An 18319-nucleotide genomic window follows, 5' to 3' on the forward strand; every position below is an offset into this window, starting at 1 on the left:
CAACTCCAAAGGGCCACCTGAAATTAAGATCAGGCCACTGAGCATGGCGCTGGCTGAGCGTCCACCAAGCCTACAGCTCACCTCCACCCTCTGCGCAGTCCTCTATGCTGCCTGCTTTCCAAGAGCACACTTGGATGAAACACAAACACACTTGTCTATCTCCAAGTCTGTCTCCAAGTCTCTTTCTCAAGACACACAAAATGGTGACACTGGCTTCTTCCTGACCCTCGAGCTCAGGGACCTGCCTGTCCTTGATTGCCTGCATTTCTCAGGCTTCTTAGACGTCAGGCCGCAGGCTGAAAACAGTGACAAGAAGACTGAAGGATAGGAAGGAGGGAAAAGCAGAGCAAATCTTTCTTATTCTGCAGGGGGCTCAGTGGCTAAAGATGCTTGCTTTGATTCCCCAGCATGCACACAAAGCTGGACACGAAGTGCCGCATGCATCTGTCATCCCAACACACTTATGACAATGCAAGACAGAGCCAGGAACATCCAGAAGCTCACAGGCCAGCTAGTCTGGTGCACACAGAAGCAATACAACAAGAGACCCTGTCTCAAAGCAGGAAGGAGAGGACAAATACCCTAAAGTTGTCCTCAGACCTCCACACATGAGCCATGGCACGAACACACCCATACATATATTCATATACATAAATACATACATACATACATATATAACAAGCAACCTTTAACCTGTAAAGGCCCAGAGGACACTCAATCACAATTGCAGGAGCATCTTAAAGACAATGTAACATCTTGTAATGGATTCATGGGTGTAATTAGGGAAAGAGCACACTTTTGAAGCATATCTTTTAGTGTGTATATCCTAACTTACATCAACTTATGGAATATTAAAATTATAGGAACATTCACTTACCCCAATTTTACTTATTTGTGTGTGTACACTTGTCAGGGTCTTTTGCCACTACAAACAAATGTCCATCCGGCTTTATGTGGGTGGCTGGGAAACTGACCCCGGGTTGGCACACTTGGTCTTTAGCTACTGAGCTATCTCCCTGCCTCACTTAACCCACATTTTTTTTGAGGTCAACCCAACAGACTGGCCTTTTTTATGTGAGGGGGGAAGGGAGAGAAAGAGAATTGGCACTCCAGGCCCTCTGGCCACTGCAATCAAACTCAAGACATGTGTGCCCCCTGGTGCACATGCACAGCCTCACTGTGTGTCTGGCTTATGTGGGACGTAGAGAGTCAAACATGAGTCTTTAGGCTTCACAGGTAAGCACTAAACCATCTCTCCAACCCTTAATTTTTCTTTTAATAAAATGATCAGAGCTATGTACGTCTCCATTTTTATGAACAGAAGAACTACAAAACATTTTTAAAATTTTTGCTTGGGTGATGTATCTCAAGTGGTAGAACACTTGCCTGGCATGCCCAAAGTCCCCAAATTGATCCCCACATTACAAAAACAAACAGAAGTGTGGTGCTCTATGATACAATGATCCGTTCACTCTATAGTCCTCCACTCTACCAGCTGAGCTACTGAAGGGTGCATCGACGATACTGCAATCTACACTTGCCATCCAATAGAGCTGTTGAAGATGACACAAATGCTTACGTATCTGTTGTTCAATATGACCGTGAGCGACAGACAGCGAAGAGCACTTACATGTGGCTAATAGTTAACATTAATTCATTGAATGTTACTGTAAATAGCCCAGGGGAAGAGAAGCTACTTACAGAGTAGCCAAGCACAGAGAAAGTAAGGCAGTATGCTCTTTCTACTCCCACCCTTTCATGTGTTCCTACTACTAATACTAAATGATCTTTCTAAAATATAAATTAGAACTTTTCTTGTTGCTAAGGGCAAAAAGGAAAACAAAAGCAAATAACCAAACAGAAAAAGACTTCAGGACTTTCCAGTCGCTCTAAAAACCCAAACCCCTCCCTGCCTGGTGCTGTTCCTTGGCATTTCCAGCCTCTTGTCCATCACACACTTAAACCAGACAGAGTTCTGCATGCCAGGCCAGCCAGATCCCTGCAGAGCTGGGACAGACACTGTTCATTCCTCTCTCAGGGTCTCTGTGGCTTCCTCTCAGGATCTGTGTCTGAATGTCTGTCACATCCTGAGGGAAGCTTCTCAGACACCACATGCAGCCAATTCACTCTTACTATTCACCATCATAGCCCTGCCTACAGCCTTTAGGTAGCCCTGACCACAGAGCTGCCACCTGATACCCACTTCTGCAATTCTTTGACAACTATGTGACTCCCTGGGGGTGGGCATTGAAAATGAAGTCTTTCAGTGACTGCGGGACTGTTTCAGAGGACCACTCACAATAGGAGCTCTAACTATTTGTCAAGAAAGTCACAAACCCTCAAAATAAGTGCTTGTTACTGCCTGCCATCAATCAGGCATTGAGGCGGCTGCTATCCCTCTTATAGAGATAAAGAAACTCAGACAGGAAAATTATGAGATACATCAGGAACACACAGCAGTTATTGACAAAGGTGAGATCTACCCCCAGAAGTCTGTTTCCAGAGTTTGTCCCTTAGCCATTAAGTGCCCACGGCCTCCTCATGACTAAGAGACAACCCGCATGGTTTAGAGACAGGGAAAATGGGTGATTGATTAGGTAATCGTTACTTCATGTGATAGGATTCACTGAGGTGAATCCCAGAGGTGCCCAGTGTTGGATGAGGCAGGAAGCTATAAAGCTTACAACCTGGAAGAGAAAAGAAATAGCTGAGCAGGGGCTGAAAAGATGGCCTGCTGGTTGAAGGCACTTGCTTGCAGAGCCTGAAAACCCAGGTTTGATTTCCCAAGTGCCCACATAAAGCCAGATGCACAGGATGGCACATGCACCTGGAGTTCATCTGCAGTGGCAGGAGGCCCTGGTGTGCCTGTCTCCTCTCTCTTTCCATCTCTCTCTCTTTTTGCTTGCAAACAAATAACTAAAATAGTACTTTAAAAAAGAAACCGCCTGTTTGCTGTTTTTCATGTTGAAAAGAACACCTCGTTGGCTATAGTGGAAGGTGTGTTTCAGCAGAGCTGGAACGTTTGAGAAAGCCATGCATCTTGAGCTCCTGTTTGACTCAAAACTGACAAAGAGCCCTTCAGAGGAGATGGGCTGATGCCAGACCAGACTCACTGGCTGGCAGAAGGGTTTTAGTACAGGAGCTGACAAATGGCAAAGCCAACAAAGGGACGTATGTACTCAACGAGCACATGGGACGTACTGTGTGCAAACACCTGTTCCAAGTGCTTGGCAAATATTAACTGGTAAACAGCTACACACGGAGGTCAGAGGCCTTCGGGACTGCTGCTACAAATGGCAAAACTGCTCGTGACAGGCCCTTGAATGGTCAGGTTTCCTATGACTCAAGTGGTGAAAAAGACCTGCTGCCAAGGAGCTGAGCTCAAGAGTACAAAGATTCTTGACAAAGACACCTTCCTAGTCCAAGCCCTTTGAAACCAACAGGGAAGGAAAACAACTGTTCAAAGGTCACACAGCACATGACTCCCAGTGTATATCCTATAGGGAACCCTATCCCTCAAGACCTTTCCTAGAATCAGCCCAGAAAAATCAATATTGCCTTTTGCTTTCACAGTTTCTAAGGGAATGAAACATGTATAAATACTTGTATATTTTGATTTTCTTCTTATTACTTTACATTACTTTTTAAAGACTTGTTTATTTGAGTGAGAGAGAGAGAGAGAGAGTATGTGTGTGTGTCAGTATGGGCATGCTAGCTGCTGGAGATGAACTCCAGATGCATGCACCACTTTGTACATCTGGCTTTACACAGATACTGGGGAATCAAATGAAGGCCCACAGGCTTTGACCCCTGAGCCATCTCCCTAGTCCATATTAGTTTATTTTAAATTGAATGGGTAAGGTATTTAAATAAATCATATTCAAGTAGTTTTGTATTTACTTCCCTAGTACATTAGTTACTTTCCTTGTTGTGATAAAATACCCAACAAGGAGTAACTGAAGGGAGGAAGGGTTTATTTCAGCTCACAGTCCAAGGGGACAGAGTCTGGCATGGTCGGGAAGGGTTAGCCGCAGGAGCATGCAGCAGCTGGGGAGCAAGAACGTTCTCCTTTTCATTCAGTGCAGGAGTCCAGCCCAAGGAGCGCAGCCACCCCCAGTCAGGGTGGGTCTTCCTACCTCAATTAACCTAATCGAGAAACTCCCTCACAGATAGGTCCAGAAATTTGTCTCTTAAGTGATTTTAGATTCTGTTAAGTTAGCAAGCAGCATTAACCATCACACCTGGATAACGTAAAAGTAGATGAAACCTAACGTTTATTTACAGTGCTCCACACCCTTCCCACCTGAGTACACTTCATTCACCTCTCTCTGCTAGACTCCTGTAGATTCTAACCTATTTGATGCTGGGTGGCACTCTATAGGAAACCAGTGTATTTGGACAATGAAATATTATGGAAAAAAACTCTGTGCCAAGGCCATGTATCCTGATTTAACATCAAATGAAATGCACTGGTAAAAGATTCCTTTGTTTTGGTTTTGTGTCAAGTATGTTTACTATTGTCCAGAAGGTACTGCAGTGGAAACTTGAATTGAAGAGGTCTATTGATGATGTCAGAGACATTGGCATGCTATTCTGATAGATGAGGGCTGAATCGGAAAAACATCTGCTGTCTAATGACAGCAAAGACAGAGAATTGGCTGAGCTCAGAGCAATAAACAGCAATTAAGGGACAAGCCAGTGCAGAGTAAGAAAAAGGCAGTTAAAGTGTGAGGCGTAAGAGCACAAGTAGTTTCCTAAAAGATGGAAACTGTACCTATGCAATGTTGGGACCACAGACGTTGCATCATGGAAGATGGAGGAGAGCAAAGAGGGGAAGGTATCAAAGAGAAGAGGAGCTAGACGAAAAAAAGAGACATTCAGTGGAAGAAGGACAGGACTCAGAGGGCAGGGATGAGGAAAGGTAATGGGAGGAAACTATGATCAAAGTACATCATTATAAACATGTGTGAAGATTGTCAATAAAACAAATGACACCAAAATTCTACAAGAGGTAAATTCTTTTCTTTTTTTTTAAATATTTTTGTTCATTTTATTTATTAATTTATTAGAGAGTGAGAGAGAGAGAGGGAGAGAAAGAGACAGATAGAGAGAGAATGGGCGTGCCAGGGCTTCCAGCCACTGCAAATGAACTCCAGATGTGTGCATCCCCTTGTGCATCTGGCTAACGTGGGTTCTGGGGAATCGAGCCTCAAACTGGGGTCCTCAGGCTTCACAGGCAAGCATTTAACCACTAAGCCACCTCTCCAGCCCCAAGAGGTAAATTCTTAAAAGTAAATTGCAGGGGATGGAGGGGGGGAGATGGCTCAGCAGTCAAGGAACTTGCTTGCAAAGCCTATGGCCTGGGTTCAATTCCTCAGTACCCATATAAAGCCAGATGCATAAAGCGGGACATGTATTTGGAGTTCATTTACAGCTGTAAAAGGCCTTGGCACACTCATAATCTCTCTCTCCTTTTGCTCTTACAAATAATTTTTTTAATTAATTAATTTATTTATTTATTTGAGAGTGACAGAGAGAAAGACAGATAGAGGGAGAGAGAGAGAATGGGCGCGCCAGGGCTTCCAGCCTCTGCAAACGAACTCCAGATGCGTGCACCCCCTTGTGCATCTGGCTAACGTGGGACCTGGGGAACCAAGCCTCGAACCAGGGTCCTTAGGCTTCTCAGGCAAGCGCTTAACCGCTAAGCCATCTCTCCAGCCCCAAATAAATTTTTAAAAAATTTAAAAGCATATTGCAATGTTAAACTTGAAATAATATTAATGACCTTTGTGTACTGGCTCATAATGGATTTCATAAAATGCATCGATCTTTCTTGCACTTTTAATGAAACTCGATTCAACACCTAACTCTGGAACACCATCCGCTTTTTTTTTTTAACTGAGCTATGCTATTCTTTCAAATGTTGACATGTCACTGAACAAGACACACACACACAAAAAAAATCATGTTCTTTATTATCTTAATAGGCTTCATCAAGTGGGTTTAAAAAAATTGAGGAATTGTCAAGTTCACAATAATGCATACAAGTTCTTCTCAATTCAAATTTTTGCTCAAAAGCTGAGATCTTTTGTCACAAGCAACTGGCATCTTTGAAGTTCAGTGAAAACAGATTAAGAGTGACAAGATAATGTCACCTATTTTCTTGAGAAAAATATGTGCCAAATACCCAAGTAGAAGTAACAGTTTGTCAGCAGAGTCTTGCAATAGCACTGGTGCTTTTCTTGAGAAAATGACAGCACTTCAACCAGAGGCAGATAAGCTATATGCACACTCCCAATTTTGTCATATGGAATTCCAAGATGAAAAATCCAAGTCTGAGAGTTAATAAGATCTGTGTCCTAAAGAATACTTTTATATCCTTTTTTTACATTCCAGCAAAATGTTACATTCTTCTAAATAAAACTGGACTTTTTTTTTATTACAAGTCTATGACAACTTGTACAGTTGGTCCCATGGTCTTGCCAAGGCATCATGAGGTTTATTCACTCCTCTGCTTTAAGGTATTATCAGTGAAAACCAACACAGACAATAGGTAAACACTATGTTGTAAATAATTTTAAATAATTTTGACTTGGAATTCCCCATGAAAGACCCACAGGGAACCCCCATGGATCCACTGCCCACACTTTGAGAACTGCTATCTAAATTCTTCTGGCTGGAATTCTACTCCAATTATCTTCTGAATGTAAACGTGCTTATCCAAGATCACATTCAGTCTACAGCAATGTGTAGCACTATCTGGAAAAATTCTTACAATGACAGCTATATTTATTGTGTTACACAAAGACATCTCTTCAGTTTTCTCCTTAAGAGACCACAGACTCCAGATGAACCTAACCTAACATGAACATAAGACCCCCACGTGAGTGCTGAGGCAACAAAGCTTTCTGAGGGAAAGAAACGAGCATGATAAGCAAGCAATTTTTGCCAAGAATGTTCTGTTGAAAGCCAAGCTGCAATGATCTTTAAGGCTCCCAAATAACATCTAGAAAGGATGTTTGCAAAGGAAGTCAGTACAAAGCCCTAAGACATGGTAAGAAAATGACCAAATGAGATATACTTGTGAAACTTTATCTCTTCTTATCATAACTCTTTTTCCTTTTCTAGTACTCTTAAAAATGTATCAAACAGGCATTTTAAACTAGGAATAAAGCCATTTTCTCAAAGCTTGTGTACATTACTGGTTCTCAAAAGATACTCTATGGACTTAAAATGGCAATTAAAAGTTCACTGCTTTTGGTTTCCACCCAGAAAAACGTAGTCACTAAAGGACCCAAAGGAACATACCTCCCTATATAACAATCTTCACATCACCACACTAGAGATGGCCTGTTCCCAATTAATGTTCACACTGAGGTGAGCAAAGGAGAGACAAAGATCAAGGGGCAGACCAAGGGTGCCAAATCAAGATGGGACACTGGCTGCCATGGAGAAGGCAAATGAATGAGATGAGATTAACACCAAACTAAAATACAGGGCTGAAAATCTCCCAGTGGACTACTAGAGGCATGGCTTTTACCCTGAAACAGAGTGCCATTTCCTAGAAGTGGAGTAAATGGACCACTGACATCTCAGTGATTTGAGTCACTTGATAAAAGATTCAGAAAAGAGTTTGGGATTTATTCTTAAAGTAAAACTATAGAAGTGAAGCCACTTGTTCTGAGCTTTAGGATCTAGAACCATTTTATGTTAATTTTGTCATAAGATTTTTCATGGTTTTTTTTTCTGAGTTTGTATAACGTACCCCATAGTCTCAGATGTTCATGATTAAGCTTCCTATTTAGTCTCCAGCTGGAGGAGCCTTTGCAAGGTGGAGCCCTGCTGTAAAAGGTGTGTCACTGGGGGGAGGGGTGTCTTGGGAGTCTGTAGGTCAGCCCAGCTTTCCAGTGGTAGCTAGCTCACTAGCTCACTGGTGCTGTGTCCTTCCTGTTGCTGATCTGTGACAATGTGACCCTGCTTCCTACTCCTCCTAAGCTTTCTCCATGATGAAACTTCCCATCAAAACTGCAAACCAGGGCTAGAGAGATGACTTAGTGGTTAAGGTACTTGCCTGAGAAGCCAAAGTTCGATTTTCCAGTATCCATGTAAGCCAGATGCACAAGGTGGTGCATGTGTCTGGAGTTCATTTGCAGTGGCTGAAGGCTCTGGTATGCCCATTCTCTCTATCTGCCTCTTTCTCTCCCTCTCTCAAACAAATAAAATAAAAATTTTAAAAACTGCAAACCAAAATAAACTTTTTCCTTTAAAAAAAAAATAACAAAGAAAAGAAAAAAGATTCAGATTTTATGAATCTACTCCATGTGTTCCAAATCTCCCAGATGTATATTGACCTCAGGAATCTATACCTTTAAGACATTCCCACGGTTTCAAGACATACTAATGTTCAAGAACCTTGATTGAATCCCTCTGAGCCTGTTTCTTTATAAAACAGAGCTATTATAATTTCCTAGTTCAGACTTGTTGATGTGTCAAGGGTCAATACAAAATATATGGGAAATGCCTTTTTAAAACTGCAGAATGCTACTGGATTAGTTATAATTTTCAAGACATTTACTACCCACATTTCCATAATTCTTTTTTAAAATTTTTTTTGTTGTCGTTCATTTTTCTTTATTTATTTGAGAGTGACAGAGACAGAGAGAGGCAGATAGAGAGACAGAGAAGGAATGGGCGCACCAGGGCTTCCAGCCACTGCAAACAAACTCCAGATGCGTGCACCCCCTTGTGGATTTGGCTAACGTGGTTCCTGGGGAAACGAGCCTCGAACTGGGGTCCTTAGGCTTCACAGGCAAATGCTTAACCGCTAAGCTATCTCTCCAGCCCCATAACTCTTATTCTAAACGCTAAAAGAGAAAATAATGACAACTATGATAGCCATTGTAATGAAGTCTTGGATGACTATAATACATACGAAGGAAATTAAATTGTTCCTGTTAATATTTAGCTGACCATTATGGTAAGTATTTTACAAACCTTAAGTGTAATAATTGATCTTTTCATAGTAAATATGTAATTTAGTTTGATTTTATACCCAAGGATTTTCTTGCAGAAACAGCATCTGTATACCCATTCTTGTTGCACAAAACTTGTGCTTAGAAGAGAAATCTATGTTCTGTCTTGAACTCATTTATTAAAATATTTCATGTTTACCTTTGTTAACGCTTAGGTATCTCATCATTCATGTAGGCAAGGTTAATTGAACCAAAAGCAGCTCTCTAATTATAAGCTATCTTCTAAAAGCTTATTTGTTTCTCAGTTGTCTGGAACTTGAAATACCTCTTCCTCTATCAAAACAACAAAATAGTTATGAATCATGACTAAGTTCTCTGGCTTGTCCAAAAAGTCCATAATATACATGAAATATAGCCGCTAGTCTTAAAAAATTCACACAAATGTTTTACAAGAGTATTCATTAAGCTCAAAAACAAAACTGAATATAAAACCCTTTTAAGTTTAATAAAGAAACCTGAAAAAGAGTTGGAAGAAAATGAGGAATTGACAAATTAAAATAGCTATGAATATTCTAGAATGGTCAAGGGCCCCAGTTCTCCATTACCCAGAGTGCCTAATATTTCTCAACATGACCACTGGGATTCTGTTCATCATCATGATTAAAATGTGATGGGAACAGTAGATGACAAAGTTGATAGTTAACTGGCAAAGTGAAATAGAAATTAGAGGTGTACTGAGAAGGTGGCTGTGTCCCCAAGAAAGAGCCATGGAGCTGAGATACAAATGAAATAAGAAAAGTAACCCAATATTGCTCAAAACAGAAAAAAGAATAGAGAACAATGGTGGAGCAAACACCTGTGAGAGTCATCAAGACTGAATTCAGACTGGCACACAGTCACTGTGACAACTAAATCATCAGATCAGTAATCAAGTAAGCTACATACCACCAGGGCAGGTCTGAGAAGACAAGACCCTCCCCCCAGGGGGCAGCCCTTCCTGTGACAGACTAGCTATAGCAAGGTTCCAGGAAGAAGCAGCCCCTTTCCTCCCCCTCCCCCAGCGGGCTGCCTTGCTACTTGCTGGTGAGTGCATCTACCCTGTGGCTGCCATCCTTTGCATCTGCAGACATGAGAACCCAGCTTCTTCAGCCTTCCCATGCAGACTGAAGGCCAGCAGCTCTCCAGAAGTTGTCCCCGTCTTCAGTGCCAGATTAGGACTGCTGAGACGTCCAGCCTTGTGGACTGAGCAGCTGCCAGGTTCTCAGACTCTCCAACCTGTAGACAGCCATCCGTGGACTGCCCAGCCCATACAACATAGGCCAATGTAATATAGCTCCTTTATAATGCACATTTATTCTCTTATTTCTGCCACGGTAGAGAACCCTGAAAGATATAGTCACCAAAGCAAAAGAGGTCTTACCGTAAGGAAGGAAGATTCTTTTACCTGATTAATGGCCTTTCTTATATGGGTTGTCTATGGAAGAGAGAATGTCCAAGGGTAGCATTTCTGATTCTCTAGATCGAGATTACCACAGATTCAGTGTGGTCTCTACTTGGACATGCTGGCCTTCACTGGGAACCATGTTTATTCACTATCTCTTCTATCTCCCTATGGCCAAACACAATTTACCTCAGTTTTGATCTTACCCCTGATATTATACCCCAGTGTTATGTATATTTGGATTCCTGACTTATCCCAGGCCCTATGAGTCTGTGGCTGAGTACACAGACTTCCCATTTCATCCTTTCCCAACTTGAAGTGTGATTCCATCTAACTAAATATCTAGAGCATTCATTATAACAACTTAATACTGAAACAGAGTGTTAGACCTTATTGGAGGCTCGCCAGCAAACACAACAATCTAACTGGGTTCCTAGAAAGAAATCCTCCAGACATTTTATTAGAACATTTGAAATAATTACCATAAAGGGCAAATACCCCACTGCTCTGACCTCAGGGATGCTCTGGCCATTTATCTAGGCAGTTATTAAATTTGCAAATCAGGAAGTAATAGCCGGGCATGGTAGTGCATGCCTTTAATCCCAGCACTTGGGAGACAGAGATAGGAGGATTACCATGAGTTTGAGGCCACTCTGAGACTACATAATGAATTCCAGGTCAGCCTGGGCTAGAGCGAGACCCTACCTCAAAAAAAAAAAAAGAGGTCGTCGAGGTCGTAGTAGTAATAGTAATGTCTTTTCCAAATCTAACTAAGTACTCTTCACACTGTTTTCTAGTGATAAGCTAATTGGTTACCAGGGAAGGGGAAGGAAGCTAAGAGCATTAACCTTCACACTCAATTCTCAGAAGATCAGGGTCAATTTAGGCCTTTTAGAAAGAACTCTGATGGAAAAAAAAAAAAAGAAAAGCAAGTCCTCCGTGACCACTACCCCCACCCAAACCCCTGTCATCCCCACAAGCATAGGTGAAGGTCACAAAACTAATGCGTTGGAAGAACTAACTGAGAAATGTGTCACAATATACTTGAAAGTTACCTGTTCTTTTAAAACTATAGTAGGGAGCAAGAAGGATATTTCAAATAAATCCTAAGCTCCGCCTGAATGGAATTCCATTACTTTAGTTCAAAATTTGATTTGGAGCTAAGGAAAGGCCCTTAGTGTTTAACATATTGCTATAGTTTCAACCTCAAACCAACCCCACCCACCAAAGCTCCAAGAGTTTGTCTTGGTTGAACAGAGCAGCATTACTGGAGGTGGTAGAACCTTGCAGGAGGTTCTCAGGTCACTGAAGTGCCCTCAAAGGAGACTACGGGATACCTGGTCTCATCTGTGTTTGCTGGCTAAGGGTGTGGGTGGTCTTCTCCATCACACGCTCCCCACATACTCTAACCCAAGGCCGAAAACAGTAGGAACACTTGGTGGAGAACCTCCAGAACCCCGAGTTCAATCAACATTTTCTCTTTGTAATTTCAACTGCCTACCTTTTCATTACTTAGGAGAAAGCTAACACACACACGTCTAACGAAGCTCACTGTGAGTAACACTCATCTCTCCCTGTTGCTGATCCTCCTCAGTCTAGCTCAGTGCCTAGGCATGAGCAGTTCTAAAGCCCTGGCGCCAAAACCTGGAAAGCAGTGCTGGCTGGTCTTCCTCGGGACCAAACATGGCCCTGGGAAAAGCAAGGCTCAGGCAGGATCTTCACCTCCTTATTCATTCCTACGACCTTATAGTTCATCTGAGAAAACTTTAGAAAAGTGTGAAAATCGTATTACCACTGCTTGGACCTCCCGCCTAAGAGTACCTTGTAGAACCCTCTGGGGGGTGGAGATTCCAATAAGCCCAACTCTAGGATGCAGTTAGTCCAACCTACTTTTCACTTCACTACAGGCACTAATGCTCAGCCTGGGAACAGAAGAGAAAGAAGCCTTAGGGGCAGCTTTGGGCCAGAGCTCTTTGAGAACAGCTGTCAAATTCCTTTGGGGGACTTAACTCTGTCACTTAGGAAGGAGAGTTATTAAGGGAAGAGAAGGGAAGAAAAATAAGAGGCTTCACTTACAGCTCAGTCCTTAACTAAGAGTTTCAACAATAAAGCAAGGAGTGTGGTGATTCATTATATATTTTTTTTATTTATTTATTTGAGAGAGAAAGACAGATAGAGGGAAAGAGAGAGAATGGGCGCGCCAGGGCTTCCAGCCTCTGCAAACGAACTCCAGATGCGTGCGCCCCCTTGTGCATCTGGCTAACGTGGGACCTGGGGAACCGAGCCTCGAACCGGGGTCCTTAGGCTTCACAGGCAAGCGCTTAACCGCTAAGCCATCTCTCCAGCCCGATTCATTATATTTTGAAGTTCTCCACATCCCATCAAAAGATCTAAGAATTCTGGCATTCTTATCATTCTGTATGTGTTATAGAAAAATGCCAGCCTACTGGGATGGTGGGAGGAGAAAAAAGATCATGATAGATCTACTTGAGGAAGTCCTGGGACACTGTTATGACCATGCTCAGAGGCTCTTCATCAGAGCCATTTCTACTGATGGAATACCAGCTGAGGAAAAGCGTCAAAGACCAGAATGTATGTCCTGTAGGTAGACTTTGCTAACAAGTGCGATGACTTAGCGGTTAAGGCATTTGCCTGCAAAGCCAAAGGACCCCAGTTCAATTCCCCAGGACCCACATAAGTCAAATGCACAAGGGGGCGCATGCTCTCCAATTCGTTTGCAGTGGCTGGAGGCCCTGGTGCACCCATTCTCTTTCTATGTTCCTCTCTCTCTAATAAACGAATAAAAATTTTTAATGAAAAACCAAAGAAACTGATTTTAGCAACAGGAAATCCTTCAATACTTCTAGATATGTAAATCTTTAAATTGTGATTGCATACAGATTCAACAGATCATTATTGAAAACTCAAAGTATGCTACACACCTACTGGTTCTGATACTGATGGATATAAGCAATCATGTTGTAAAACCTAAGGCCTCTCACTAAGAAAAACAACAGCCAAAAAGATGCACTCCACTCAAAGTAAACACATTACCATCAATACCATGTAAGAGTGACATAAGATGTAAAAATATATCCTCAGATGCAAACAGCATGTGGTTTGGGACACTTGTTCCTTAAACCTTAAGCCTATTTTTAAGAACTGAGAGGATATGACACCATCGAAGTCTAGGAATTTTTGACCTGAAAGCACTATGATGTCTCCATGATACCTAAAATATAGTGAAGATGTGATTATTACAAAAGTAAGACTGCAAGCATTAGAAAGGGCACTTGTCAACAAAGCCTTCCTCGGCCATCATGTGTGACAATACACTTTCGGGTACACTACATTCTACGAAGATCTGTGATTTCCACATTGATTACATTTGGTTTGGGAGTGACTCCCCCCCATGCACTGCTCCCCTTGGGCCTCACAATCATCCTATAACGCGTGCAAGAGAGTTAATTGTCTCTTTGTTAACACAAAGAAATTGAGGCTGGGAAGAACGATGCAATGTCCCAAAAACTTAGAATGGCGTGGGACCCCAGCCTCTCTGCCCACCAATTGCAGACTGCAAAACACTCTTCCCCCTTTCCAAAGGTTGACTGAGGGATCCTGCAACTACAGCCACGAATTAGGGGAGCTGAATAATGGGCAGTTATACTAGCACCCCACGCCGCGCAGCCTGTGGTTAGAAGGGCGCACAGAACATCGGCTCCATCACAGTGGACCGCCCCCCCCCCCCCCAGAGCCAAAGGAAGAAGTGTTTGCTCAGGTTCCTTAATACTCAAAAGACGACTGAAACTTTTCAACCAGTTCCCCCAGCGACATCTGTACCCGCGCCCTAGGCCGGGTCACCCAAAGGTTAAACATCGCTGCACCTTGCCAAGACCACGGCTTCACGTGGAGCTGTCTTCCCAACGCCTGCGCTCTCCGCTGGGGGAAGGTGACAGCTCCCGCCGCCTGCTCTGCAAGCCCGAGTCCTCCACGGAGTGGACCGGGCACGGGCGAGGGCGGCACGGCGCAGGGACAGCGGCGCGAGCGGGGGCGAGGCTGGGCGCGATCCTGGCCTCCTCCGGGTGCCCGGTGGGTGGCCAGCAGCTAGGGGTAGGGGGGGCCCTCCTCCCTCCCGGCCACGTACCAGCGACAGCACTTTGTAGGTGTTGGGGTCCTTGGCCGCGCGAGCACGCGCCGCCTTCTCGGGCTCCTCGCGCAGGTCCAGGGGCGCCAGCAGGGACGCGGCGGCCGTGGGCTCCGCAGACGCGCCGCGGCTCGGCTCGCGGCCGTTCCCCGCCGGGCCGTCCCGGCGCCCGCGCCCCGCGCCGCCGTCGCGCTCCATCGCCGCCCCGCGCTCCGGCCCCGCCGCCCCGCCGCGCCTCTAATAGCCTCGGCCGCCGCGCGCCCCGCCCCGGCCCCGCCGCCCGGCGCCGCCCCTCGCGGTCAGACCCGGGCAGGGCTCGGGCCTCCGCCGGCCGGCCGCGCGCGGGCCCGGGCACCGCCGCCGCTCTACGCCCCGGATTATTTGGCTTCCTGTCCCGTTTCGGCCACTCCGCGTGTGGGCTATTTTGGGTCCCTGACGTGGGCGTGTCTTTAACTTCCACCCCGAGCCTCGCCGCCCTCCCAGGCCCCCGGACACCCAGACTGCCCCGGCCGGGACGTCCAGACGGCGGGGGGCGTGAGGTCGCGGGGGCTGCGGGACCCCCGGGATGCGCTGCTGCGGACCGAGGCGGGCGTCCTGGGCTGGAGGTGCAAATGCGCCCCGGGGAGCTGCTTTCCCCCCACGTGGAAACACCAGAATTCCAGCCTCTGCTTAGCTGAGAGGAAACGCCACCTTCCAACACACGCTTTGCCCCTAGTGCGCGCAGCAGAGGTGTGGTTTCCGAGGTCCTGTCGCTGCCTCGGTCTCCTTGGCAGAAGTTAATGTATTTAGTTGTTTGACACTTTTCCCCACCGGAGGTTTCGGAACGTCAGTGGTACGCTTTCCTGAGGCGGACACTGTTGCTTGTTGGCAACATTAAGAATTCTAACAGCGTCTCATAAGCTTGATTTTTTGAAATATATTGCCAGCAATAGGGTATTCCTCTTGAGGGTTTTGTTTCCCTTTGGTTTTACTTTTTTTGTTTTATGTTTGTTTATTTATTTGAAAGTGACAGACAGAGAAAGAGGCAGAGAGAGAGAGAGACACAATGCGCACGGCAGGGCTTCCAGCCTCTGCAAACGAACTCCAGACGCGTGCGCCCCCTTGTGCATCTGGCTAACGTGGGACATGGGGAATTGAGCCTTGAACCAGGGTCCTTAGGCTTCACAGGCAAGCGCTTAACCGCTAAACCATCTCTCCAGCCCTCCCTTTAATTTTACAACTTTTACGCTTCCTCGCTGGTCAGGTAGCACCGCCATGCTATGCAGAGTCTGTAGTGTGATCTTCCCATTGACTTCAAGGACTAAGGAAAGCCAAGCTACCCCCAAACAAGGTCCTATTCACTTTGCACCAATATTTACAAGTGTTTTAAAATGAGTGTCGATGTTTAATAGATATAAGGTGGGTGTTGTCCCCTTTAAAACACTATGAGGAAGTCTTTCCAGTTTTACTGACTTCATATTCATTCAATAATGAATCCTCCAATCTTTTGGACTCTGTAATTCAAAAATGAATACAAACATGTTCCTTCAAGTGCTCTAAGTCAAGCCCAGGGGGGTGGTAGGATCTGTATGTAAGCAAGAAATTCAGATGTAACTCACCTATGCATCGTAATGCCACAGGTAGAATATTAGGAGAAATTAATAGATTGGACAATTGCTAGTAAAAGTCGCCCCTCAAGGACCTTTTTAGCTTATTATTTTTATTACAACCTTTGAGTCAGCTTACAAACCACCCATAAATAGGTTTTCATTATTTCACAGTCACACATACTTTAAAAAAAAAAAAAAAACTAAACGTGGCTCCAAATTTTCCTTTGACTGTTTCCCAAAAACGGAATGAAAGACAAAAGTCTTGCCCCTCTGCAAGTGGTCAAGTAAGTGTCATCAAGACTAGAACCTTGTAAAACAAGCGGCATAAATGACATGTCTGCAACACAAAGCAACTAGTGACTTGAAAGCTGTTCCCCCGGAAAAGTTGACCGGACCTGCAAGGTCGCAATATCTCAAACATGTGGGGAACTCCAGGGCCCATGAATGGACTAGACAGGCAGTTCCTGGCCTAACAGAAGGTGAGCACACTGGTCTGCGAATGAAGGAGCCACAGGTATTCAAGACTGTGTCCCAGGGCAGAAGGTCAGAGATGTCAAAAGAAGCAGGAAATTTGGATGTTTTTGTGGTGTCTCCACGTTGCAAAATATTGTCTACAAAAATTCAGAAAGGCAATTTCTTTAAACACTCTAAAGGCCAAACAAAATGTAAGACATCTGCAGGGTGGACCTAGGAGACAGGCCACCAGGATGTGGCTTCTGCCTTATGATGGTGCCCTGCCTGCCCTAGTTGAGATTTTTATGGGTAATTATAAAAAAAATCAAAATTCAAAATCAGGGGAATGAAAGCAGGCCCAGTATGCCGCTATCATTGTTTAGCCATAGACCTCCTCACACTGCCTTTGATGAAGTCTCGCCTCAGTCTTGTTTATTCTGAATAGTCGGAGCCAAATCTTCTCATTCCAAAGTCCAGTCAGGTCATGGGACATAAAACAGCAACACAAAACTCTCTGGGTATTGCAAAGGTGAAAAATGCATGTTTCTTTTTTAAGCCTAAGTCACACTGCTTCAAAGGCTGAGAGCTCTAATTTAGTATAGCAGTAAAGATGACAACTTCAACATCTATACAAGTCCTTACACTTACTGTGACATATATGATGACAATTTCCAAAGTCTGTGAGTCCTTACATTTTACCATAATGCGTATTTAAACATTTATCTTGTAGTCCCTGAAATAACAGATGTCGATAAGACCAAAACACCAAACACAACAAATTTATCTATATTTCTGCTGTGGCTTCTCAAAGCTGAGAAACATCTCTGAGCTTCTCGAAAGTGAGATATACGGTGACTATTTTAGCAGTGGCTGCTTTGCCCCCGCCCCCTTCACTAGTCTGACACCAAAAACTTCCAAGCAAATCTAAATAGAGAAAAGCCACAGAGCAGTGTGATCTGTATGAGATCCAGAAAAAAAGAGAAAAAAATTCCATGGCTTTCACTTATCTTTAAGATTCTGTGTAACATTCCTGATTTTTCTTTTCTTCTTTGTAAGCATGGTCTTCTGTAGCAAGAAGATTGGATAACTGTGTGACATTGAGAAGTTTACAAGAAGTCTATAAGCCTTGGTTTCATTTATAAAACCACCTTACAAATAAAATAATGTCATACTGTTATCTCTAAGTGCCAACAAAATGTTTTATATTTCTCCAGCTTTGCATCAAAATTACAATTTTTAAAAATATATTTTATTTATTATTTGAAAGCAGGGACACACATACAGAGAAAGAGAGAGACTCAAAAAGAGAGAGAGAATGGGTGTACCAGAGCCTCTTGCCACTGCAGATGAACTCCAGGTGCATGTGCCACTTGGTGCATGGGGGTTTATGTGGGTGCTGTGGAATTGCACCCTGGACTTCAGGCTTTGCAAACAAGTGCCTTTAACCACTGAACAATCTCTCCAGCCCCAATCTATTCTTCCCATAGTTAGATCACCCATCATTACCCTTAGGAGAGAGCAAAACTATTTCTTGTTTACACATTATGCATGTTTTATATATGACGTCTCAGAAGAGAGCAGCCAACTTGCTCCCTGGGTCAAACAGAGATGCTTAAAAGAAAGGCATCCAACAAGATGAGAAAAGTGTGAATTTTAAGAGCTAGCAAAAGAAAAGTAATAGAAACTGGAAAATGGAAAATTCCCATCCTGGCTGTAGGGA

At 44.0% G+C, this 18319-nt stretch overlaps 1 protein-coding gene across 1 annotated transcript in view; it reads right to left on the reverse strand.

Annotated features, from left to right (window-relative positions):
- Enpp1 (ectonucleotide pyrophosphatase/phosphodiesterase 1) overlaps positions 1-14755 on the reverse strand; it is a 77879-nt gene extending 63124 nt beyond the window's left edge. The window contains exon 1 of the mRNA XM_012951436.2: positions 14558-14755. Coding sequence (XP_012806890.2) covers positions 14558-14755 — 198 coding nt within the window. The remainder of the gene's footprint in view (positions 1-14557) is intronic.
- Between the last annotated feature and the right edge of the window lie 3564 nt (positions 14756-18319).

The sequence above is a fragment of the Jaculus jaculus genome, chromosome 9 (assembly GCF_020740685.1).
Source record: "Jaculus jaculus isolate mJacJac1 chromosome 9, mJacJac1.mat.Y.cur, whole genome shotgun sequence".
NCBI lineage: Eukaryota > Metazoa > Chordata > Mammalia > Rodentia > Dipodidae > Jaculus > Jaculus jaculus.